Source organism: Vanessa atalanta, chromosome 12, assembly GCF_905147765.1.
Source record: "Vanessa atalanta chromosome 12, ilVanAtal1.2, whole genome shotgun sequence".
Classification (NCBI taxonomy): Eukaryota; Metazoa; Arthropoda; class Insecta; order Lepidoptera; family Nymphalidae; genus Vanessa; species Vanessa atalanta.
The window spans coordinates 8940267-8962838 of NC_061882.1; the positions used below are offsets into that span (position 1 = coordinate 8940267).

Genomic DNA, 22572 nt, shown 5'->3' on the forward strand with positions numbered 1-22572 from the left:
TAATTTAGGGTTTTAATGTTATACGCATAATAAAACGTTAATACAATCTTTTCAATTCAATTGAATTTGTTATTTTTTTTAATCACCAATTAGTAAAGGTGACTCCGACGTCTTAGATTCTCATTTGTGGGACAGATTCGGATTCACCCAGGCATATTCACAAAGCGCTTTGTATCCATCCTAAAATTGAAAAAAAAAAAAAATGAATTGTGACAATAATTTTCTGTTCCCCTTTCACACTTAAAGCGCTGAACCGAGAACTGTCCTGGTAAAGGACTTGGCTACAATTTTTAATTCACCCCTTATAGATAAAGTTGTACCAATTTTACGCAACTAAAGCCGCTGGTCCAGCTAGTTAGGATACATGTACTACTAAGTTATCAGATTTTTATTTTAAATAATATTTCCTACACCTATAAGAATCCTGTTACTATTTCATATTATAATGTATAATACATTCTTAGTCTTCAACTTGGTGAATACCTCATCTTCTTAAGGGGAATTATTCCAACACGCTATTCTAGTCGGAGTTGTTAAAAATACAAATGAAGCTCACGATAATTCAGTAATACTTGGCCGAATTCGATCACGCGATCTTCGGTTAAAACCACGCTTTCTATCTACTGGACCATAACGAAACCTCGTCGAATAATCATTGTTCAAATAAATTAATATTGTAAATCGATTTAATGTTTCAAAGGTTAATCATATTTTTTTGTAGAATGTAATTCATTTTCAAGTTGGAACATTCGTGAATCGTGTCACCGATCTTGTCCCCGCAGGGTGCCAAATGGCCTTCCGAGTAATTACACGCGTCCTTTGTCTCCGCTAACCATAAACAATAAAATATTTATTAGCATCAACGATTAAATTGCTCTGAGTATTTATTTATATGATTTTAATAATATTTTCTGGATCTGTAATAAATACGTGCATATAATATATGTATTACGATATACGAAAACTATATGGATATATATTTTTTTTTAGAATGTTTATAAACTTAGCGAAGAAGGACCTTAGTGTGGAACGCCCGTCTAATATCCGAGTAACAATGTTAAGAGCCGGAGCCGGTACGGAAAAAGTCATTTCATTTTTTTTTTTCTGTTGAAACTCTTGAACCTAGAAGTAGTAGTGCAAAAAGCTTTATTTAAAGTATAACACCTCGCCTATTACGTCCGCTGGTGACAGGAGGGCTGGTTCGTTTGCCCAGATGATCGAACTGCGTTTCAACGGGGAAATGTTGCTAGCATTTTTGCCACCATGCCGCGCGGTCTAGTTTTATACAGTAACTATTTTTATTATTTAAAAAAGTAAATAATTTATTCATATTTATATATTTAAGGACTTCATATAATTATTCATATATAAATAAACTATTTAACGTCACAAATCTTGCAACATTTATTCAAATTGTCATTCATTCATCATTCTAAATCCAATCCGTTGCATGACTGTCTATGTGCTTTTCTGGACTTAACAAAATACATTATGGGAAACACCAATTACAAGTAAAAATTATGAGTGTCCATCTAAACATGGAACACACCTTAATGTTAAATTAGGTGATCCATCTAAGGGCAAAGGGCGTTAAGGGCCCAATAAATTAGTTGGGGACAGCGGGGATAATAAACACGGCGAGGAAATAGCATTGCCAAATAACTTGTTAGAAGATGCCCGGACCTCCCCTATTGACTAATGACAGCGCTTTGTTCTCAAAAACTTTTTAAACTACCTACATTTACCAGATTCCATGCGTATAGATTTTCTAATAAAATACTATTATTTTAAAATTACTATTGATGCTGATCTCCATAAATAATAAAACTACACAAAAAACCTTTATCAAATGTTATATTTCCCATGAAAAATCGAATTGTATTTATTGTTTACGCATAAAGACTTACATGACGGTACTTAAAACTATAGCCAAGTTCCCATTAAAAACAACACTTCGCGCGCTCATCTATCACGCTAATCTACGCCGACGGTTGCTCGCATAAATCGGTGCGCGGGCGCCGGTAAAGCACTGTCCTACAAGGATGCCCACTCAGCCCGCGATAGCGCGACAACGGCTTATCTCACCTGACTCGCCCGCCTCGATCGGTGACACTGCGCATTGTTGATTGCTAGCCAACGAACTTCCTATAATAATATATTTTTACTAAAATGATTACGATATTGGTAAAAAACAATCATTTATTAAAAACAGAGTTCGACAACAGGCAAGCATTCTTCTTCTAATAAAAAAGCTGAAATAAAAATGAATTTCAACATGTTGCTCAACTATTATAGGCAGATAATTTGAACGGATGAAGAAATTGTGCGCGGAAACACAAAAAACAATCTTTCGTCGATTTCGACTTTATAAGGTAACGATTTAAAAAAATCAGGGCAATATCCTGAATATTGCCCTGCATTATTTGCGAAGAAATTTGGCGAAAAAATTTTGGACATTATATCAAAATCACAGGAACACCAACACTTTCTAAGATCAAATTCCCTGAAGCTTCAAAAATGTTTACAAGTACATCTACAGTTTTGTTTTTCAATAATGTCCAATATTAAAATACTAAATCGAAAACAATTTATTATACCATAGCTAAAAATTTAAACAATCAAAAAAATATTGAATTTAAAATATTCCGTACGTCAAACCAAGCCAGCTGTGAAATCCTTTATCGTAGTATGTAGGTGACAAACGCAGAGGCCGTGGAGCGTTATCGAATTACGATTTACGATGGAGAGGCTATCTTCGATGCTCATGTCGCAGGGACTTTTTTTATCTTGCTAAAGTATTGCGATGCATTGTTCCGAAATATACGACTGTCGCCAACTTTCTTAATGGGCGGGACTCTATAAATTGTTTTGACAGAAGTAGGTAAGCTGATATTTGATTTGTTAAGTGATTACCAGTGATAGGATTGCATTACTCCACAGAGTATAATGTTTGCGTAGAGGATCAGCTTGTTTGATCCTCTATGGTGTAATTGATCAATTGAAATTGCGGATTATTTTTAATGCAAGAGCTTTTTTTAACACTTGAATATCGATACTATTAATAGTTTTTAGAGTTGTTTTTGTAAATCTCTTTATTGTTTACAAATAATAATATAAAGTAAACTTAATTAGGTATATAAGAAAATGGAAATTTACGTACCTCTTCTAGTCTATTAATGTACTGAAAGAAGACTAAATCAAGAATAGAATAAAGTGTACGAACTAGAATTTAAACTTCCCTAAAAAAGAGTCAAAAGTCTTATACTAAATAATAATTCTTAGAATCAATTCTTAATAAGGTTTTCGAATGTTACCTATAAATTGTTGTAAAAAATAATTATTATTGATTTATTTCGACGTTAAACTCGTATGTTTCCACGGAAGAAAAATGGATACCGTTTATGTTTTTAAAAGACGGGCAAAAGTATTTATGTGCGTCAAATTGTCAACAAATCACGATACATTGTTGGTGACTTCCTGATAAAGTCTTGCAAACACAGAAATCGTCAACTTTTTTAGTGGATAATTCCACTATAACATAACAATTCACTTTTTCATAATATAATTAATTTGCTAAAAATTGATTCAATTTGTAAATTTTGTCCTTTCTATTTTGTAATATTAATCTTCTAATTATGCGATCTCAAAGGTTCAGCGTTAAATATAGGTTAATATATATATATATATTATATATACATCATATACATATATGTATATATAATCTAACACGCTCTCAATCTAGCTGCCGCAAAATTTGCGTATAATTGTTCTGAACGAGTTTTGAATAATTGACATTGACATCCTATGACGTATTATCCATCCATATTAAATGGAACGACACAGGACAATTTTAATGCATTGTAATTGCAATTATAAGAAAGAGAGATATAATAATAAAATAAAATGTAAGATATGAAATAGGTACGTTCATATATTCTTTTATATTCCGTGCCCAAACCGCAGGTAACAAAGTTTCCCAGGTGAGCTCGACGTGAGCTGTCTGTATGAATATTTGTACGACACCCATGAGAACCGTGTATCAAAACTCAAAAGTACGTATAATTGTAATCGTAGAACATTCTTTTAAACTTCATGATTAAACATTTTAAGCATTATAAATAAAAATGTGTCTGTATTATATCATTTAACACGTATTCACAGAGATCTCTGATGACGATAACGTTTTTCTAAATTCGACAGATATAGCATTAACGAATTTACACAAAATACACTAGCTGAAACCGCGGTTTCGCCCGCGTGGAATTAAGTTTGTGACGGACATCGAACTTGCATACAACCCTTCATCTCCAACTTTATCCTTCTGAAAGGTAAAAATAAGAAACCCATATTCGTCCTTGACTTTTGATCGTGTTTCGTACCAAATTACAACAGTTCAGTGGTTATATTGGTACAGACAGAGTTACATTTATTTGTAACATTACGCATATATAATATTAATCTAAATTATATATTTAATTTTCCTTAAAAATTGTCTTATCTGTTGGTGAAACAGAATCCCCAAAGCATTGACTAAGATCAGCGCGAATATACAGACAGCATAGAAACAACCGCGTCAAGCGAATATAATATATATTAAAGTGCTTAGTTATATCTTAGTAATAAAAATGCTTACAGGTTACCATTTATAACAGCACTTGGATAAGGGTAATATCTAAAATTGTATATAGTAAATCAGCTTTTATCATTTATATATGATATGAAATTTTCTAATTCAATATCACAATGCGTTTGTGTTTAGACAGTCATTAAAAATAATATTTTACTTCACTATTTTAAATATCAATCTGTAATATAACTTCGAGTCCCGATATAAAACTGTTACTGTACATACATATGTATGTACATACATAAAACATTATTGTACGTACATTTTCTACGTAAAAAAAAAAATTAATATATTTTTAGTCAAGATAGAACATTTGATATAAAGCTACTATGATAGAAGGTATGTTTCCCGAAAAGTAAATTTTATTACATAGACAATTTAACCTTATAATCTTAAAGAGTTAACTAACGACATTTATTTATTTTACTTCGGCCAAAGAAGAAATAACAAGACCCTAAGACTTGGAAGTCTTGAAGGAAAATCGAGAAAATGCGACAAGTAACACTCACTGAAATTTAAAACAAAATAGACTTTATGCATTTGAGTTAAAGTGCACAGATCTTATGTAAGTAAGTTGGTCTTGTGTAGGGTGGCAATAAATTACGTGTTGGAAACTAGAAGTATTGGTATCGGTCGCAACTGATAAAAGTCCTCTTTTGCTCCACCGGCTTTTGATTCCGTAGTGATGTACAAGTATTTTTTTTTTTTATATCGATTACGAAATAAAATTATATATAGATACATATTTAACTTTGAGAACAAGTTTTTCAGATTTCGGAAAAAAAATGGTTTAACTTATTTTTGTTTTCTACGAACTTTAATCAACCAGATTCGTAATTCATGCCAAGTACTGAATTTTTCAATTCTCAAAAAGTATAACATAGCATGACAATTTTATTTTATGAATACAAAATATACTTTTTTAATGATCGATATTTGAACACGATGTTCGTTCGTTCACTATTGTTTATAGTAGTAGTTTTTTTATTATAATAAATATAATATAACTTTTTTGTTTTGTATTTAATCGATGTCGATGAATCTATAAAATACTATCACTAGTAACACCGGTCTTAACGTTCGAAGCACGTCCTGATCAGCTGCGGGCCTTTGTCTGTTTTCTTTTTAATTACCTCCAATAAATACCCTCTGAGGTCGCTTTTCGGAGGGTCACTTGTGTCTTCAAGCAGATCGATTTAGTGCGGTTAGAATTATGTACCTACGTAGTTTCAGTATATATCTTACATAGTAGTAATACTTACTTTACAGACTTATACAATTGTACAATAAGATATTTGTGAGTATGTATTAAACATTCGTAAATTGTAGTATAATTTTAATTATAAACTTTTTAAGCGTATAATATCAGTAATTATTTTATATGTTATAGTCATTCACCACGGACCCTTTTTATAATAGCCAGGTCAGGAAAGTTTTGGGTAAATTGCAAGAGTTTTGTAAAGCAGCGACTTCAAATTATAATTTTCATTTCATTGTTCAATATGTAAATTTCAAGTACAATATGCAATATTGAAAGAATACGTCGCTATTAAAATTCTAATCAATAGTTAAATTCTTTACAACTTACATTATTAATGATTCTTTCCAGTGAAATAAGCGTCCAAGTTGACGTTTTTAATGACAAAGTTTATTTAATTTGATTTCGTTAATAGTTCCAACTTAAAATATATATTTTATTTTATTTATTTGTTGTTCTTTTTAATCCTTTTCTATGAATAAATCATTTTTATTCATATTTGAATTGTACTTTTTTTATGATTTTTTTCCATTTTTACTTTTATCCATTATTTTAGACTTTAATTTATTTATACTTTTCATTAAATAGCACATGATTTTTAAAATAAGACGAAATAAATGTTAAAAGTATAGTCATTATAGGTTAGAATTAACCCTGAACTTCTATTGAATGCAAACCACTTTACAGAGATTAAAAGTTTCTCGGGAAAACCTCATTTAATATAATGTTCGTAACCTTTTAACTTATTTCATTAAATGCTATAATCTGAAAAAGTGACCCACTGAGATTACTATAAGAAAAATTAAGTTAGCTGCTTTTAAATGTGAATCATCGATAATAATCAATAATACGAGATGATAATCACTAATTAAGCAGATCAAAATTGACTATTGCTAGCCCGATTTGAACCACGAATCTTCCTTTAAGATTCACGTGTTTTATCTCCTACTATTTCTCGGGTCATTTGATTGTTTAATCGCGACATTTCATTCTAGTTATTTTTTTTATATGTTATTTACAGATCATATATCTGCGCTAGTTATGCACAAAACATTCTGCCAAGCAAATTATTAATATATTTTAATCACTTTCACCTCTCAGTGCCAACTAACAAAAGCATACGGGTTATGTGTTTGAAGTTGGCACTGTGAGCAATTTAAGGTTTAACGATTTACAAAAATAAATTACTATTATTCTATGTTAACAATTTCAAGTCTATATACCACCGACATGTCTGTCTAGTACATTTTCACACGAAAAATACAAAGGGAAATTAGACGTGATAAATTCAACATAATTCTCCTACCAAACAGCCGTTACACGGGCAATAAAAACGCACGACTAAATGTAAATCCTATAAAGCACTAAGCTGCGGTCGTGGCGGCCATTACAAAAAAATAAAGTGTCCCATCAGAACGGCGGGCGCGTATTTGGGCACATTTGTAATTCCGGTGCGATCGCAACAACTCCCGTAGGCGATGTTTGTGTTTTATTGATATTTTAGCGTTGGAATGATTTTCGTAGCGACTGTACGACTCTCTCGGGGCGCTACCGTTAGTATTGATGGTTGCCTTAGGTGACGGACTCTGGTTATTTTTTTTGTTTTTTCTTAATCACAAATTTAAAAGTATTACGTACATTTTAATATCCTTAAATATCAATATTTTTAACTTTAAATACAGTCTACATTTTTGCATTTAAATTCTATTTTCAATTTCGAAATATATTTGATAATTTCACAATCATTGATTTCATTGTCTATAGGACAATTTTGTATTTTTGTTTCTGGCGACATTACAAAGCAACTTACATATTAGTTTAAACATTAGCTGTACAAATAGCTGAAGATACTTTCGTCCCGATCGTCTATAATAGTTAGAAGAAATATAACTCAAAAACTTTTGTACCTACTGATAATAATTATTCAGGTTAAATTTACTTTTTATTAATGAGTAAATAAATGATACTATTGGCAATATTATATTTTTACGGCGTCCCACGGTTTCAATTTATTAATACATGAGTGGAGGAATGATGTAGCTTTCTGTCAGTCATTTTTTTTTTATCCCCTACATATAACCAAAAAAAATGTTAGTGAACTCCTTCTATACTTTATTTGTGCGCGTTTGTTTGTATCCCTTGATGTTTTAAATTGGAAGATTTTTGAATATAGAAAAACTATATATATCTCATGCACGAAGTCGGTACTGCCAGCTTTAGCCAGTATTTCTATACATTTGCACTACTCTTCTCCGAAAACCTGATCTCCCCTCACTCGAGACTTTGTCTGTAATAGATCGCTATTATTAACGTTAGCTTAACATGTAATTCATTTTGTATTTTTGTATATTACTTTTGTAATAGCAAAAAAGTTTATTCGGTACTTCAAGTACGTCCCTGTCACAGGACATATCAGTGATCGAGGTGTGCCATATCCCGGAATTACTTCTACATCAGAAACGCGTGAAAGTTTCAAGGTAATGTCGGTACTGAGGTGGGCACTTTGATATGGTACCGTTTTTACAAGTTATTGCTATTTACCCTTCAATGTTGCGATTTACTGTATTACAACTTAAATGGATAAGTTTGAGGATAAGTGGATTTCGTTTAGTTAACATCTACGAGGAGCGGTTCGAATTCAGCCGAGTTTCTTTCGCTGAATCTGTTTTTTTTTTGTTTCGATTAGGTAGTATATTTTATACAATCAAGGTAGTATCAGCAGGTCAATAGTAATCAAAATTATTGTTGATGATATTTTAAGACCAAGAATTACGAGCCACAAATATATGTTTACATAAAATGTTTATTTTTTTTTTATTAAATAATAATAAATCATAATTGACCGCATAGCCTATTCCAACTACAAACCAAATAAACAACATTTGACATCACGCGATATTGGTCGAGACTTTTAGTAATAACCTATGATATTCATTATTTGCAAATATACACCAAATTTTTCGTCAAACAAACTGATATAAGTACGAAACGCTAAGCCACACTAACCACGATAAGCACCACCATAGATACGAAATAGACTGCAAAACATAATATTGACTTGGTGGTAGGTTTATGCAAGCCTGTCTTAGTAGGTACCACTCACTCGGTATATATTCTATCGCCAAACAGCAATACTTAGTATTGTTGTCATTGGAGACCACTTACCATCATTCACCCGATCTCCTGCTTTTATACAAATACATAAATAATCTTTACAAAATCATCATCCTACCTACAATATTTTATTATTATACAATATTTGGCCTAATTTTATATTAAATATGTAAGTATATTTTATACTACAGATATAGTATATGATTTTTATCACAACTAAGACCCAGTATCTTGTATCGACACTGTCACGGACGTTATTAAGCTCTCGTTCGATTTTCTCAGAAAAAATAGCGAAAGATGGCGATGAGATCTCTTGACAAGATAATATCGGACATAAATAATAAAAATACCAGCTATAAAGACAATTGATACGTTATGAGAGGTCTGAATAATGGTTAGTGGGTCCATCGACACGGCTGGGCATGTTCAGTCTCGGCGGGGAGAGAGGCAGAGAGGCTACACTGCAGCGTAATATAATGCGAATGATCGCCTCTAATGTGTGTATGGTGCAAAATATTGCAGTATAATTGCAACGACAGGAACATGACTCTACTTTGTATTAAATCGACTAAAATATCCGCGTCTAAATTGTAATATTTGTATTTTAGTGAACTCATACAATTTTTATTTATATAATGAATACAAATTTATACAAAAACTTATTTAAGTAGCAAATAAAATTAATCATTTTTGGGCTATACAAATGTAACTATGATAACAAAATTTAAAAAATATTTAAAATCAATATAACAAAAAAGCACGACTGCAATACGTAACCTAGAACCTTGCTACGAGATTTAAAAAAAAAATTAGGCGTTTTTGCGGAAACTTTGATTAAATTAATGATATTTTTAAAACGACGGTCAAAAATCTCTTATTTTTTATATTCCACAATAACTGTAAGTTTTCATCTCTCGGATTGTTCTCCAAATGCATAAAAAATATTTGTAAATTCCCTAATTTATATACTTTTGGCCTTATTCAAGTCTCGGACTACTCTTTAATACTTTACAATTGTTTCGGCACTTTAATCGTGACGAGGTAACAGACAGAGTTACATTCACATTTATAGTCAGTTTCGATTGTATTATGACTATGATAACTAATTTCTTAAGTAGAGTATATTGCAGTTCTGTCACACGTCACCAGCACCGGAGTGGTTACTTTATAGTGTTGTCATATCAGTTAATGGCCGCGCTCTTTGTCGCTGCCGGCGGCGTATATCAGCGTATCGCGGCGACATCTCGGATGCGCTGCGGAAAGGAGATTCTGTTTTATGCCTATCTCGCCTTTGATACTGATATTTAAAGACAAAGTTTTTTGTTTTGTTTATTTATGTATTGCTTACACTTTTATGGAAAACGAAAAAAAATGATAACCTAAAAATTTAAAATTAAAAAATATTTCTACGTTGCTAGTCCAAACACATATTATATTAAGCATTTTTTTTTTAATTAGTGCCGCCCTATTTTTATTATAAGCAAATTTACAACCTCGTCTTTTTACTATCGTCCCATATACGTAACAGTCAATTTTATTGCGTAAAATATCTTTTTTCATTACATAATATGTTATAAAATTAGACGAAAAAAAGCTGTTGAGTTTCGCGATATGCAATAAAATGTCACAAACGAGACACGCAAAGTTCCGATATAACATTTTACGACGACTAATCTTTGTTTGGTCAAGATTCCTCAGCATTTCATAATCAATTCCCGGAGTATTTTATGGCGTCCCCATATTCAAATAACTTACAATGTATACGCGCATATTTCTTTTAAAACCGAATACTGATGACAAAATTCTTCTCGGAAACAAAATAACACCTTTGTTCAACGAGATGCCTTATAAAATATCTAATAAAATGTCACATAAAGTAAAATGAGCGAGTTAGCAGAGGAATGAGATACGACCAGCGATGAATATTCTAAGAAAGGCATCCGATACATTGTCGCGGCTGTAATTGATTTATGTGGCGGCTTAAGCATGACACATCGAATTGTCATTACCTTGTAACCTGACTTATTTTGTTTTCGTCATAATTTCTTGATGCGATTAAAGAAGAACTATATTTACCAAACTGTACATAAAATAATTTAAATTTTGAAAAAAAAATTCATAACATACCAAACGCGATTAGAAACGGATAAGACTTCTCAATATTATTTTAAACATGAAACGGGCTCAAAGATACGTAGATAGTAGACACGAGCACCACACATCACGCGATCAAATTTGAGTATTCAAAATATGTCTAGCAAGACAGTGTTCAAATTATTAACTACAATTAATTCCATATTCTACAGCAAAGAATTACGTAGTGAAAAATCTTGTATATCTTTTAAACTTTTAATCGATAATTTGATCTGTAACCATAGTTATACCGATACCAAGTTAGACTTTTATTAATTAGTCATTCATTATCACATAACACTAATATCAATTTCATAAGATGATTATTATTTAGCATAACCGTAAAGGTCTATTTTCGTAATTAATTTAAAATAGACGACAAGGAACAATGGACATAAATATTAATTGATACCGGACCTATTTCATATCTAGTAATGAATAACTAATGTTATGACTGCGATGTTGCGGCCCAAGTGAAAATTATCAATTTCCCGACGAATCCCGGGACGGGCGACCCTTGACTCCGGGACTGTTTAAACTTGAAGTTCGTCTCTACAATATACTCGTACGCTAGGGCTGTTCCAAACCAATTATACTGCTAGTTAACTCATAGAATAGTATAAGTATTTAACTTTCATCGTAATTACATAATCTATGTAAATAATAAAATTTAGTAAAGGGCGTTTTACTTTAGTAGAAACTAAAGTTATTATTAGCAAGTACTAGTAAATTAAAGATCAGGTTTAGTTAACCCGGTTCTAAATTAAATGTAGATAAATATTATTATTAAAAAACAAAACAACTTTCAGAACTACTAATATGTAACCTATTTAATGACATTTAATATTCGAAACTGATTTTTTTTTGGGTTCTATAACTACAACCGCTAAATCATTATACGAATATTACATAATTCTCCTTGATGACTTTCGACCACGGCATGGGCGGCCAACCTAAGTGTGTTGTAGTGAACATATCACAAATCTTAGACTTCCTCTCGAGGTATCTGCCTCGACCTGTGAGAGATCAGGTACAATAAGTTCGCGTGCTTTCCAAGACACGGATTAATCTCGGCTGCTACGGCAAAATTACTTAAGAGAAAATCCCAAGCCCCTCTATTAAAATTAAACCAAACTAGAATTTCAATCAAGGATCATTGATCTAGAGACTGTGCAACGCCTCAAGATCAATAATTCAATTATATGAACTTTTTATCACTGTTAACGGTCACTCGTTTTATGTTGTGACAACCCTAACATCACCCCTTGCCGGCGGCTCATATCTCTAACAACATAAAAGCAATTCGGCAAATTGTTATTGACATGTTAATAGTTCGAAGGACTCGGTGTCGCACTGCAGCTCGGCGCTCGCATCACTGTAATAACTTATTGGTTGTCTTATGGCGGTTTAATTGTATATTTAATGTTAGCATTTAGTTTCACTTATAATAACGCTTATTAATAAAAGTTAGTTGTTTTTAAACTTTAAGTTAAGATATTCTCAAGGAAATATTGAAACGATAAAAATACCTTACAAAAAAGATTTAAAAAAAAACTTGTCTCCTTAACCGGCATTATAATACTCAAATTCCTTGAAATCCATTCAGCTGCAGTGTGCTTAAATAATAATCATTCAAACACATAAGCTTAAAACTGTAAGATTTAGAGAAATATAATAAAAGTAAATAGTATTAAAACGAACATTATTTTTTTCCAAATAATCTTCATAACAAGCTCTTCAAACAAGGTCCCAATTAGCTGAACCCGTTCTAAGATTAGATTTGTGGATCGTAATGCCTCGTTCCGACCATTTTGGCCACGGTAATGAATTTAGCCTCAAGACAGAACTGCCGTTTGCCCAGCATCCTTGTATAACCGCTAGCATCTGTCACAACCCTTCCTTGTAGGTTGCCTGTAATAAAAACAATTCACGGATATCTTTAAACATTAACTTATTATTATTTTTTTTAAATATATAAAAATTAATACTTTTTTCCAATATAAGTTTACGAAATCGTTTGCCCGATTGATTACCAGTGCAGGGCAACTACTGAGTCTTACGAAGTTTGACTGGTAGTATTTTATACGATGCTCATTTCTAACGAAGTCGATATTAAGCTTTTATTTAATAATACTGCAAAATATTTTAAATTAACACAAATATACTTACTTATAATATGTTAATTCGAACAAAATATATGTAACTTATTTCAGCAAACATGATCGTTTTATTTTCATGAAAAGTACAATATTATGTAAATATTATTATGTTGCTTGTTATTTTCAATGACAACGATTATGGCAACACTTTAGAGACTAAGTAAAATTAAAATAAATCTAGACCTGATATGAATATGGACACCGTAACGATGCGACTCCATAAATAATTCAACTCATCAAGGTTCGATTGCGTCAATGGTTCCTTAGGGCCGGTAGTCTGTTTATACGAGCATTGTATCCAGGCATGTTATTTATTAACGATGATATTTATTTATCTCATTATGTTGCTATTGTTAAAATTAAATTATAGGATCTGTATTCGTTCAACAAATAAAATCACTATAAGTAGCTAGTACTAGTACCTATATATGATATTATATCATTAACAAATAAATTTATATTATTAAATACGACAATATTTAAATTCTTAGTTATTTTTGCACCATGTTACTTTACTACGTATACATTGAACTATTCAATAAATCTTGTTTTTTTTTTAAATTAATTTTTTTTAGCGAATAAAATTATTAGAAACTATTATTTTTACACTAAATCACGATCAAAACATCGTCAAAAAGACTAAACGATTTGTAAGTGTTCCTGCCATCTGAACCCTCAAGCACATTTAATTACATGTAATTTATCCCGGACATTAATCCGCGAACGCTTCTGCCCCGCTTAAAAACCCGGCGAACTTATCCATTCCCTTGATTACAAGCTGTCATGTCGTAGGATTTTTTTCTAAGCCCTCAATTGTAATTAGTTATGTTGGTTTCACTCCCGGAGCCCGATTATGGAATTTACTCAAGTTTTTTGAAAAGGAAAGTTATGTTTTAATTATTTTCTTTGCACTAAAAAAATGTTAACATTTCGTTTACACTATTATTGACATTTATATTTTTGTGAATTATTAAAACTATTCGATGGAAATTAGAGATTACTCTGTAGAGGTCTGTTACTTGCCTCTAACTTTTTGTATCGTTAATAGTAGATATAAATGTAGTTTATTTATTTTACTTTAGTGAAACAAATGATTCCAATTTGAATTCGCACATTATCGTATTAAAAGTTTGTGATAAGAATATTTTTATCGTATAGTTACATATAGGGCTTCACATAAGTCACGTAATAACGCCGCGCCCTCAAGTGGTAACATTCATTTTCTTAAATGCGCAACGTAATTGGCCCCCACCTCGAGATGTTGCCAGCCACAAAATTTATTGCTTAATTACCTCAAGAAAACGCGTCGCCGGCCGAACATCCCGACAGATGTTTTTTATTCGTGTGGAAAAACAAAACGCTTTAAGAATGACATTAATTAATTCTTAATGAAATTCATCTTCACCCTCGCCGTGTTTTAATTTAAATGCTCGATTTATTACTTGTACAATTTGTCGCGAACTCTTCTCCCTTGGAATAATTAAACAAAACCATTCGTTATTACATTTATTAGCGCCAATTTACAAGAACAGAACGAAAACTCCGTCGAACCGTCACTATAAGAAATATTCATTTATAATTATACCAAAATAATTATTTATGTAGTTCGCTTTTTTCAAATGTCATCTTGAAAAACCAAGCGAATTACATATTGATTACAAATAATTACTTAGTACTTCCTATTATAGGGGTCTTCAACGGAGCTGTGAAATAATGAATCGTCAAATCTGAGGTAACTGTCGTCCGAATGATTCTGATCTTTGAAAGCCTTGTGAGAAAGGTTGTACAAGTTGTCTCCAGCGTCGTGGTACTGGTGACTGTTTATTGTGTTCCTGTTAGCATTTCTATTGGTACTTGTGCTGGGTTTTTTATCTTCTTTTTGAGGTAAAACTGGCGTCGGTGTAACCTTCTCATCAACTTTCTTGTCCTTATTCACGGTACTTGAGCCAGCTAAATCTCTATAACCAAACCTTCTTTCGTCTTTGCGCATGGGGACATAAGGGTACCTATTTCTGAATCTGTAATCGTACCTACCGGTTCTCGCATTATAGTCGTCGTCGAAACGTCTATAAGGATCGACCGAATACCTGTACCTCAGATCGACACTCGGCGGCGTTCGGACAACATCGGGTAGATGAGCGTAATAAATAATCCTTTTAGGCTTCCGAGGAACATAATTATCATACGCTTCATCATATCTGTCCACTCGCGGCCCGTAGCCGGGGTAGTACCTCTTCTGATCGTATAAATCATAGTATGGATCACGCCTGTATAAATCGTCAGCAGCGTAATATCGATCATCGTAGTAGGGCCGCCTGTTGTCTTCCGGATAATAAACGGCCTGCCTCGGATAAACGGGCTTGTACTGTTTTCTGTCTTCTTCTGGCCTTACGAATTCGGTTCTTAAATCATCGGTCCTTGTCGGTCTTTGTATCGATTCTTTATCATTTCTTGACTCGGAAGCTTCAAGGCCTTTGTTCTGGGTCACGAAATTGACTCTTGGCATTCGAGAATGAATGAGCTCGCCGGAGGGCTGCGGTGGGGTTAGGTCTCTATGGACATTGTCTTGAGTGGGGAAAGGCAACTTAATCCAGTTTTCGTTTGAGGCTCTTGCTCCTCGACCGGTGGGCTTATCGGTTATGCTTTCAGTAGTTTGGTACACCGGTGCGACATCATGAGGTTCGTTTGTGATGGATATTTTAGTCGTAGGATCTTCTGGCGCTAACGGTCCTGGGAGCCAAGGGATGTGTTGATTTATATTGTCTTTTCTCATATCGGTTCGGAAGTTATGAAACTTCTCTTCCTCGATAACATCGCGACGGCCACGAGGGATATCTTCAACGTTTTCCTTAAAAGAAATATTACTATTAATAAAATCTTGCAAATTAATTTGAATATGTTTCCTTTTTTAAAGCGGATAGTAAAATTTTAAATATTACTATATGAGAATATAATGATTTGGCATAGTAACACATGCATTTAATTGTATCAAAATAAATAAAAATTAACTTTATTCGAGTAGACTTTTGAATTTTCATTTTACTAGAATTGTTTTAAATGTAAAACTACCTCCGATTCGGAACAAGGCAAGATAAGACACAAGACAAAACAAAATAAAACTCAGTAGTTACTCTTTTCTAAAATGTTGACAAAGTTATGTCAATTAAATTTATTATATATCCGCTATATATTCTGCCTGAAAGTCAACAAGTATTAGCTGTACGCTTTTTTTTCATATTAATACTCTTGTAATAAATATTAGGCCTTATACATTAATGTTTTGTTTAACAAACGATTTTAATTTATGAATCGGTAAAGTTAAAACTATCTTGCCTTGCCCCAGGAAGGATTTATTTAAAAGTTTGTCAAAACCATTATTTTCTTAGGTTATACCTCCTGTTCGTTGAATGTTTGCTGAATATCAAACGGGACTATCGCTTGTACCAGCAACGCACTCCAAAAAATCAGAATCGTAGTTATCTTCATTTTGATAATACAAAAACAACTGCAACAATAAAACAATATATTATAAATTATAATTTAGCTGTGAGAGTTCATTAGCTAGATTGCGGGTTCAAACCCGACTAAGTACCTACTAGACAATTTTCATGTGCTTAATTTATTTGTATATTTAATATTGGCCTCCATGGTGACATAAATGTTATGATACATGCATGTGTCGGTCGACGATCAGTCACATGTTAAGCAGCGTGATAGAATAAGGTCCAATCTATCTCCTCAAACCCTTAGCCCTGGAGGAGACAGTTCCTAAACTATAATAAATAAAAAACAATTTCATGTCCTAACTATTTAAGACAGTATCAATTATCAATATATGTTCACACATACTCGTCTTTTGAACTATAATTAACACGAGAATGTAATAATCAATGTATTTAATCTAAATTTAATTCTTTACAATTTTAAAATACCGTACAATTTGTATACGATATTGTGGTGATTGTCAGACGCGATGGCTGACGGAAACGCGATGAAATCGACGGAAGTCTCCAAATGTCCACCTAACCGTGAATATTATCTGCCTAAATTATATAAAATCACTGACGTTACGACCTCGCAACAAAGCGCTTTTACCTAATTCTCATCATTTACATCTAACATCATGTAGGCAAACCACAATTTAACTTCAAAAATAAAGCGCTATTATTATTACATTTTATTAATCAGGGTCAAAATTGTTACACAAGGCTAGTTACTTACGACTTCCATTCAATAAAATAACTTTTTGGTGCGTCACAATACCAAAGACCAATAACAAACGAGCCAACTTAATTGTCTTAGGGTGCTTAACAGCTATGCTTGACTCTCGCCAAACGTCATAGTAGTGTGCTACTAGTGTACGTGTACTTATCAGCCAACGGTTGGCCACTATTTATTTCAACGCGTTCTTAGCTTTGACAGTCTATCTAGACATATGAATTATCAAAGCGATAACAGTTCTCTATCATTTATTAACATATCTTGTAACGACATCCACTTTACAATTTATGTCGAAGCCTGATTTATTTCTTTCCTATTTTGTAGGAATGGTATTCAAACGAAATATTTATATATTTAAAAGTATGAAAAAACATATAAAATGACTCGCTTGGCCTAAGGGAGAAGAATTAATTTAACCCAGGTAAAGACCTACAAAACTATATTTGCATAAAATTATACAAAACTCAAAATGAAAATAGTGTTTAGTTAATTGAAAAAAAAAGTTACATATTTAATTACTGTAAAAAAAGAAAATAATATGCTTGAAAAAGTTTTCATTCCCACGGTATTACATACAGCTTTCTGTATCCGTTCTGCTCCAAATAAGTTGTATTGAACCATCGATGAAATGTCGAATGACGAGTATCATTGTAGCGTTTCATGTGTAAATCAATGACAGGACTAGACGCTGACCTACATTTAAGTTCATTCATGAGAATCATTATCGATATTCGAAAACAAAATCGAGTGTTAATTTTTTATATTTTTAAAGTATATTTTTTTGGCCCTGGCAAATGTGCTACTCGATAGTAGGGGTCACAGTCGCCCATAGACATGACATAGCACTGAAAGAAATATTTATATTTAAGTAAATGATAATAATTTGTAGTATTATATATTAAAATATTAATTATTAATTACTTTATTTATCGAACCACTAATAATTTATGTCTACTGGAACCAAACGTCAATTTTGTTAATTGACTTATGATCTAACCTAAGATTATATTATCTGTGGAGAAAGTATAATTAGTTTTGGCGGGCTTTTAAGAAAAATATTAGAATGGATAAAAATAAAAATGGCGTGTGATTTGTAACTGATCACAAAGATAAATATTAATAATGAAATAACGGTTAAGTGTAACTTTTTAATAAATTTTTAAAGTAATTTAAACTGTAGAAAGGAATTTTCTTACACTTATATTGTGAATACGTCCCCTACCTTGGGTACTAAGATTTTAAGTCCCTTGTACCTGTACTGTAGATGCACCAGGTGAGAAACCCTTTAACCCGGTACAAATAGTATTGCTGATATTGCTTTTTGGCGTTAGAATATGTGTTAAGTGCTAGTGCTAGTCCAGATGTGCTTGCACAAAGGCCGGACGCCAAATAAGTTATATTAAAGCAAGAACGCATTTAAATAATGCCACTAATTATTTACTTTATCTTTATTAAAGAGTGATATAAATATTCTAACCAAAACTTAATTAAATAGACAAATTAATAAAAGCAATTTAAAACTTTTTTTTATCATACGCACGTATTATTGAGAATTATGCCGAAAGTCGAAAAGCCTAGATAAATAAAAATAGAAGTAGATACATATATTAATATAATAATTTATATATTGAAAAGGTAATATCGTATTGAAGAAATTTCGCATGATTCGTCGATAATTTTCACTAACCATAAAGTAAAATAGTGAATTAAACTTCTATTTCTAATAAGTAGTTGAAACTTTGCTTGATTCCTTTTACATCGAGATATTCTATATTTCAGCTAATATTAACATTTTTTTATTACCAGGAGTTGAGAGATTTTTGAGTAATAATTGACCACTTCCCTTAAATAAGTTAACCACAAATTACAATATAAAATTAATTAATTTTCGAATAAAATAATTTTATTAGTAAGTAAGTTAGTCGTAAGCATTTTATTCAAATTAATTGGTTTGGAATAATTGCTATCCAACGTTAAAAAACATCACAATAACGTAATAAAATTTCAAAAATAGTATCTGACCTCTACATAGTCCAGTGTCACAGGTGTCACCAACGAGGATCTCCAGCACAGTGACTAGGGTCTGCGGTTCAATGTGGGCGACGGGTCAGCGGTCAGTCACGCGCCGTGGACATTTTGTTATGGATACAATCGGTACGCGTTCCCATTACTATTGTTAATATTAGAAGAATTTGTTTAGCCGAAAACCTATATTTTTCTTTTGAACTCAATGATCTGTAACATATAGAACTATTTTAGGCTCTGGATATTGCATAGAAATAGCCTTCGGTATTTAATACAATTGTATGAAATTTCAGTAGGTAGGTACCTTCTGTGGCTAAAAACACATTCAATGGTACCGACAATTAATTTGTAATATAAATATTTATATATATAATTTTTATATAATAATTTAAATATTGTTAGTGCAATTTATTTGTATTTATAGTACAAATAGGCATTATGTATCGGAAGATTTAGAAAGGCTCCGGTCATAAACCGAGTTCCACGCTAGCGAAGCCGCGGGATTTTCTAGTATATAGAAATATAGGTGATTTTATAATTAAAAAGTGTAATGGACACATCGATGTAACGGTAATCTACAATACATATGTTAATGTAACAATGTGAACTCGTAGCCGTGTCGCCTGTCGCGAAATTAATGCTCAGATCACTTGCATTTGAATTTAGTGAGATCAATATAGATATGATATCTCTATGTTTTATAGAGCTATAAAAAATGGTTTACCAAATTTAATTTGTTTTAAATGAAACTATTATTCGAATATACAATTACCATTACATTTGAATCTGTATGAATAATTATTTCAGTTTGTTTGAATTACGTAATACGTCTAACTAGACAATATATTTTCGACAAATAAATATCAAAATATCCGGTGTAATTCCGTAGGAAGGATTTTTATTTGACTATTTAGAGCTTCTCTGTAAAATTTGATGTGTTATTATTATGGGGTAATAAAATATATTGTTGTTTCGGGAGTTCCAACTCGGGATAGGCTAACATACAGTTGAGTAAAACACTTTTTTCGTAAGTCTTTCCCTACTAAGTCGATAGTTCAACCTTGGGACTTATTAATTGGTAAAGCGAACGATGTATTCACAGTAGATTAAAGATCTTTGAAGGGTATTGGCAAATCGGCAGGGATCATAGGTATCCGGAGTATATGCGCTAACTGACCGGCTGCGGCGCCAGTGATTATAGTCGCTACAATTATTTTGTTCGTCAATTCCTTTATAAAGAGTCATGCCATTGCACATACTAGGAGGGCTTACATTTCATAAATTAAAGCATTAAAGGCATTCCAATTTTCAGCGTTAATTCATAAAGAGTTCAGAAGGGTTAAGAGCGTTTGGAAATTCCCGTGGTTCAGAACATCTTCAATATATAATATATAACATTCTAAATTATGGACTATTGAAAAGGACATCATAATTACTGCTTAAATTTAAAGAGGGAAAAATTACGTCTCCAAGTTTGAGCTAAGTTTCAGTTTGGAAAATTGTTATTCGTATTTCCACGACAATAAGGTCGTCGCATTAGTCCGTAAGTTTAAATCTGCACGCGTTCCTGTATTAATAACGGGAAATGTTTCAAATCAAATCAAATCTCCCGTAAATAAAAAAGTATACCCATTACAGCAGCAGTAGTTTTTAAGACCTTTCAAGGTTTTGTCCACAGTCTTGATATGTGCTCTATTATATTCTAATTCATCACCTATTTTATCAATGACTTTTCTAATAATCATTTAACAAGAGTATTTGTAGTTATAGAACATGTAGACCGTTAATATAGGTATCTCTTACATCCACCCACATATACTCAATCCCCACGTACATATACTCTATTCAAGTCTATTCCAACCGTAACAGGAAAAAGGCCAAATAAACATTATTTGACAGCAAATTGACGCGATATCATTGGTTGAAGTCTAGATTAATCTATGATATTCACTATGGATTCGCGAAATCGTCTTTTTGAATGTTGACGAAACTTATCGAAATTTTGGAAGTAAATTTAAGTTAAAAAAAATACTTAGGTGCAATGGTGTTGTTTTATAAATAAAGATATAGGTATTAATAATAATCTCTTAGTACTGCACAATATAGCTGAGTTATAAGCAAATGTCATGATATACGTGAATCTAAGGTTTGTTTATCTTTTTTCCTACTTCCATTGGAATAGGCTATACATTGCGACGCGACGACTACCAGACCGAATGACTGCTCCACGTGTAATTATATATATTAATATTACTATTTGCGATATATTCTAAGATATTTGTTTAAACTTTATAGAGTTAAGAGCACAAATATTATACTTTTAGAAACCAGAAGCAGAAGTTATTTAAGAAAAAAACAAGTTTGTTATCCGCTATTTATTTTTTTTTATTTTAAAAAACAAAAATAAATTATCTAACAAGGCAAAAACGAAATATAGAGAAACAGAATTTACCTACAGCCTAATGCTAATGTAATAAGGAAATACGACCGATGCGTACGCGACGGAAGCCCGGATCTAAGTGAGCGCTCGGCGGTCTACCTGCTCTTTTTATAAGAAATTGTGAGGGTAGTCGTGTCATCGTTGAGATAATTGCTGATAATCATTAAATTTCTAAAAAACAAATTTATTCAGATATAGACTAATACCATATGGCTTAAATAATATTCGCAAAAAATATTTCTTTCAATCTAAATTTCAATTTTTTTCCAAGTTTTGCCCTTAATCAATACTTAGATGCGCGAAAATCTACTAGCAAATCTAAATCGAACAGCTAAAGTATTTAGGATGGTTTGATTTATATATTATATTTTTTTTGAGTACTGTAAAAGATTCTACTATGATAATGTATAAAATCACCAACTTGAATCGAAAACATTCGATCAGTCACTAAAGAGCCTTAGAATGTAATTATATTTAATTATATATTAATTATATTTGTAATGCGACATGCACTATAATTATTATTTAAAAAATGGATACAATTACTATAGTAAAATGTATGTAAGATTGTATGTAGTCGTAAATAATATAATTA

General features: G+C 31.9%; 1 protein-coding gene across 1 annotated transcript; it reads right to left on the reverse strand.

Annotated features, from left to right (window-relative positions):
* Positions 1 to 14867: 14867 nt before the first annotated feature.
* LOC125067803 lies at positions 14868 to 19620 on the reverse strand. Its single transcript, XM_047676587.1, has 3 exons — positions 19535 to 19620; positions 16685 to 16796; positions 14868 to 16139 (listed from the first exon to the last, which is right to left on the reverse strand). The coding sequence occupies exons 2-3, from the start codon at positions 16775 to 16777 to the stop codon at positions 14961 to 14963; spliced, it is 1272 nt and encodes a 423-aa protein (XP_047532543.1). The 5' UTR covers positions 16778 to 16796; positions 19535 to 19620; the 3' UTR covers positions 14868 to 14960.
* Between the last annotated feature and the right edge of the window lie 2952 nt (positions 19621 to 22572).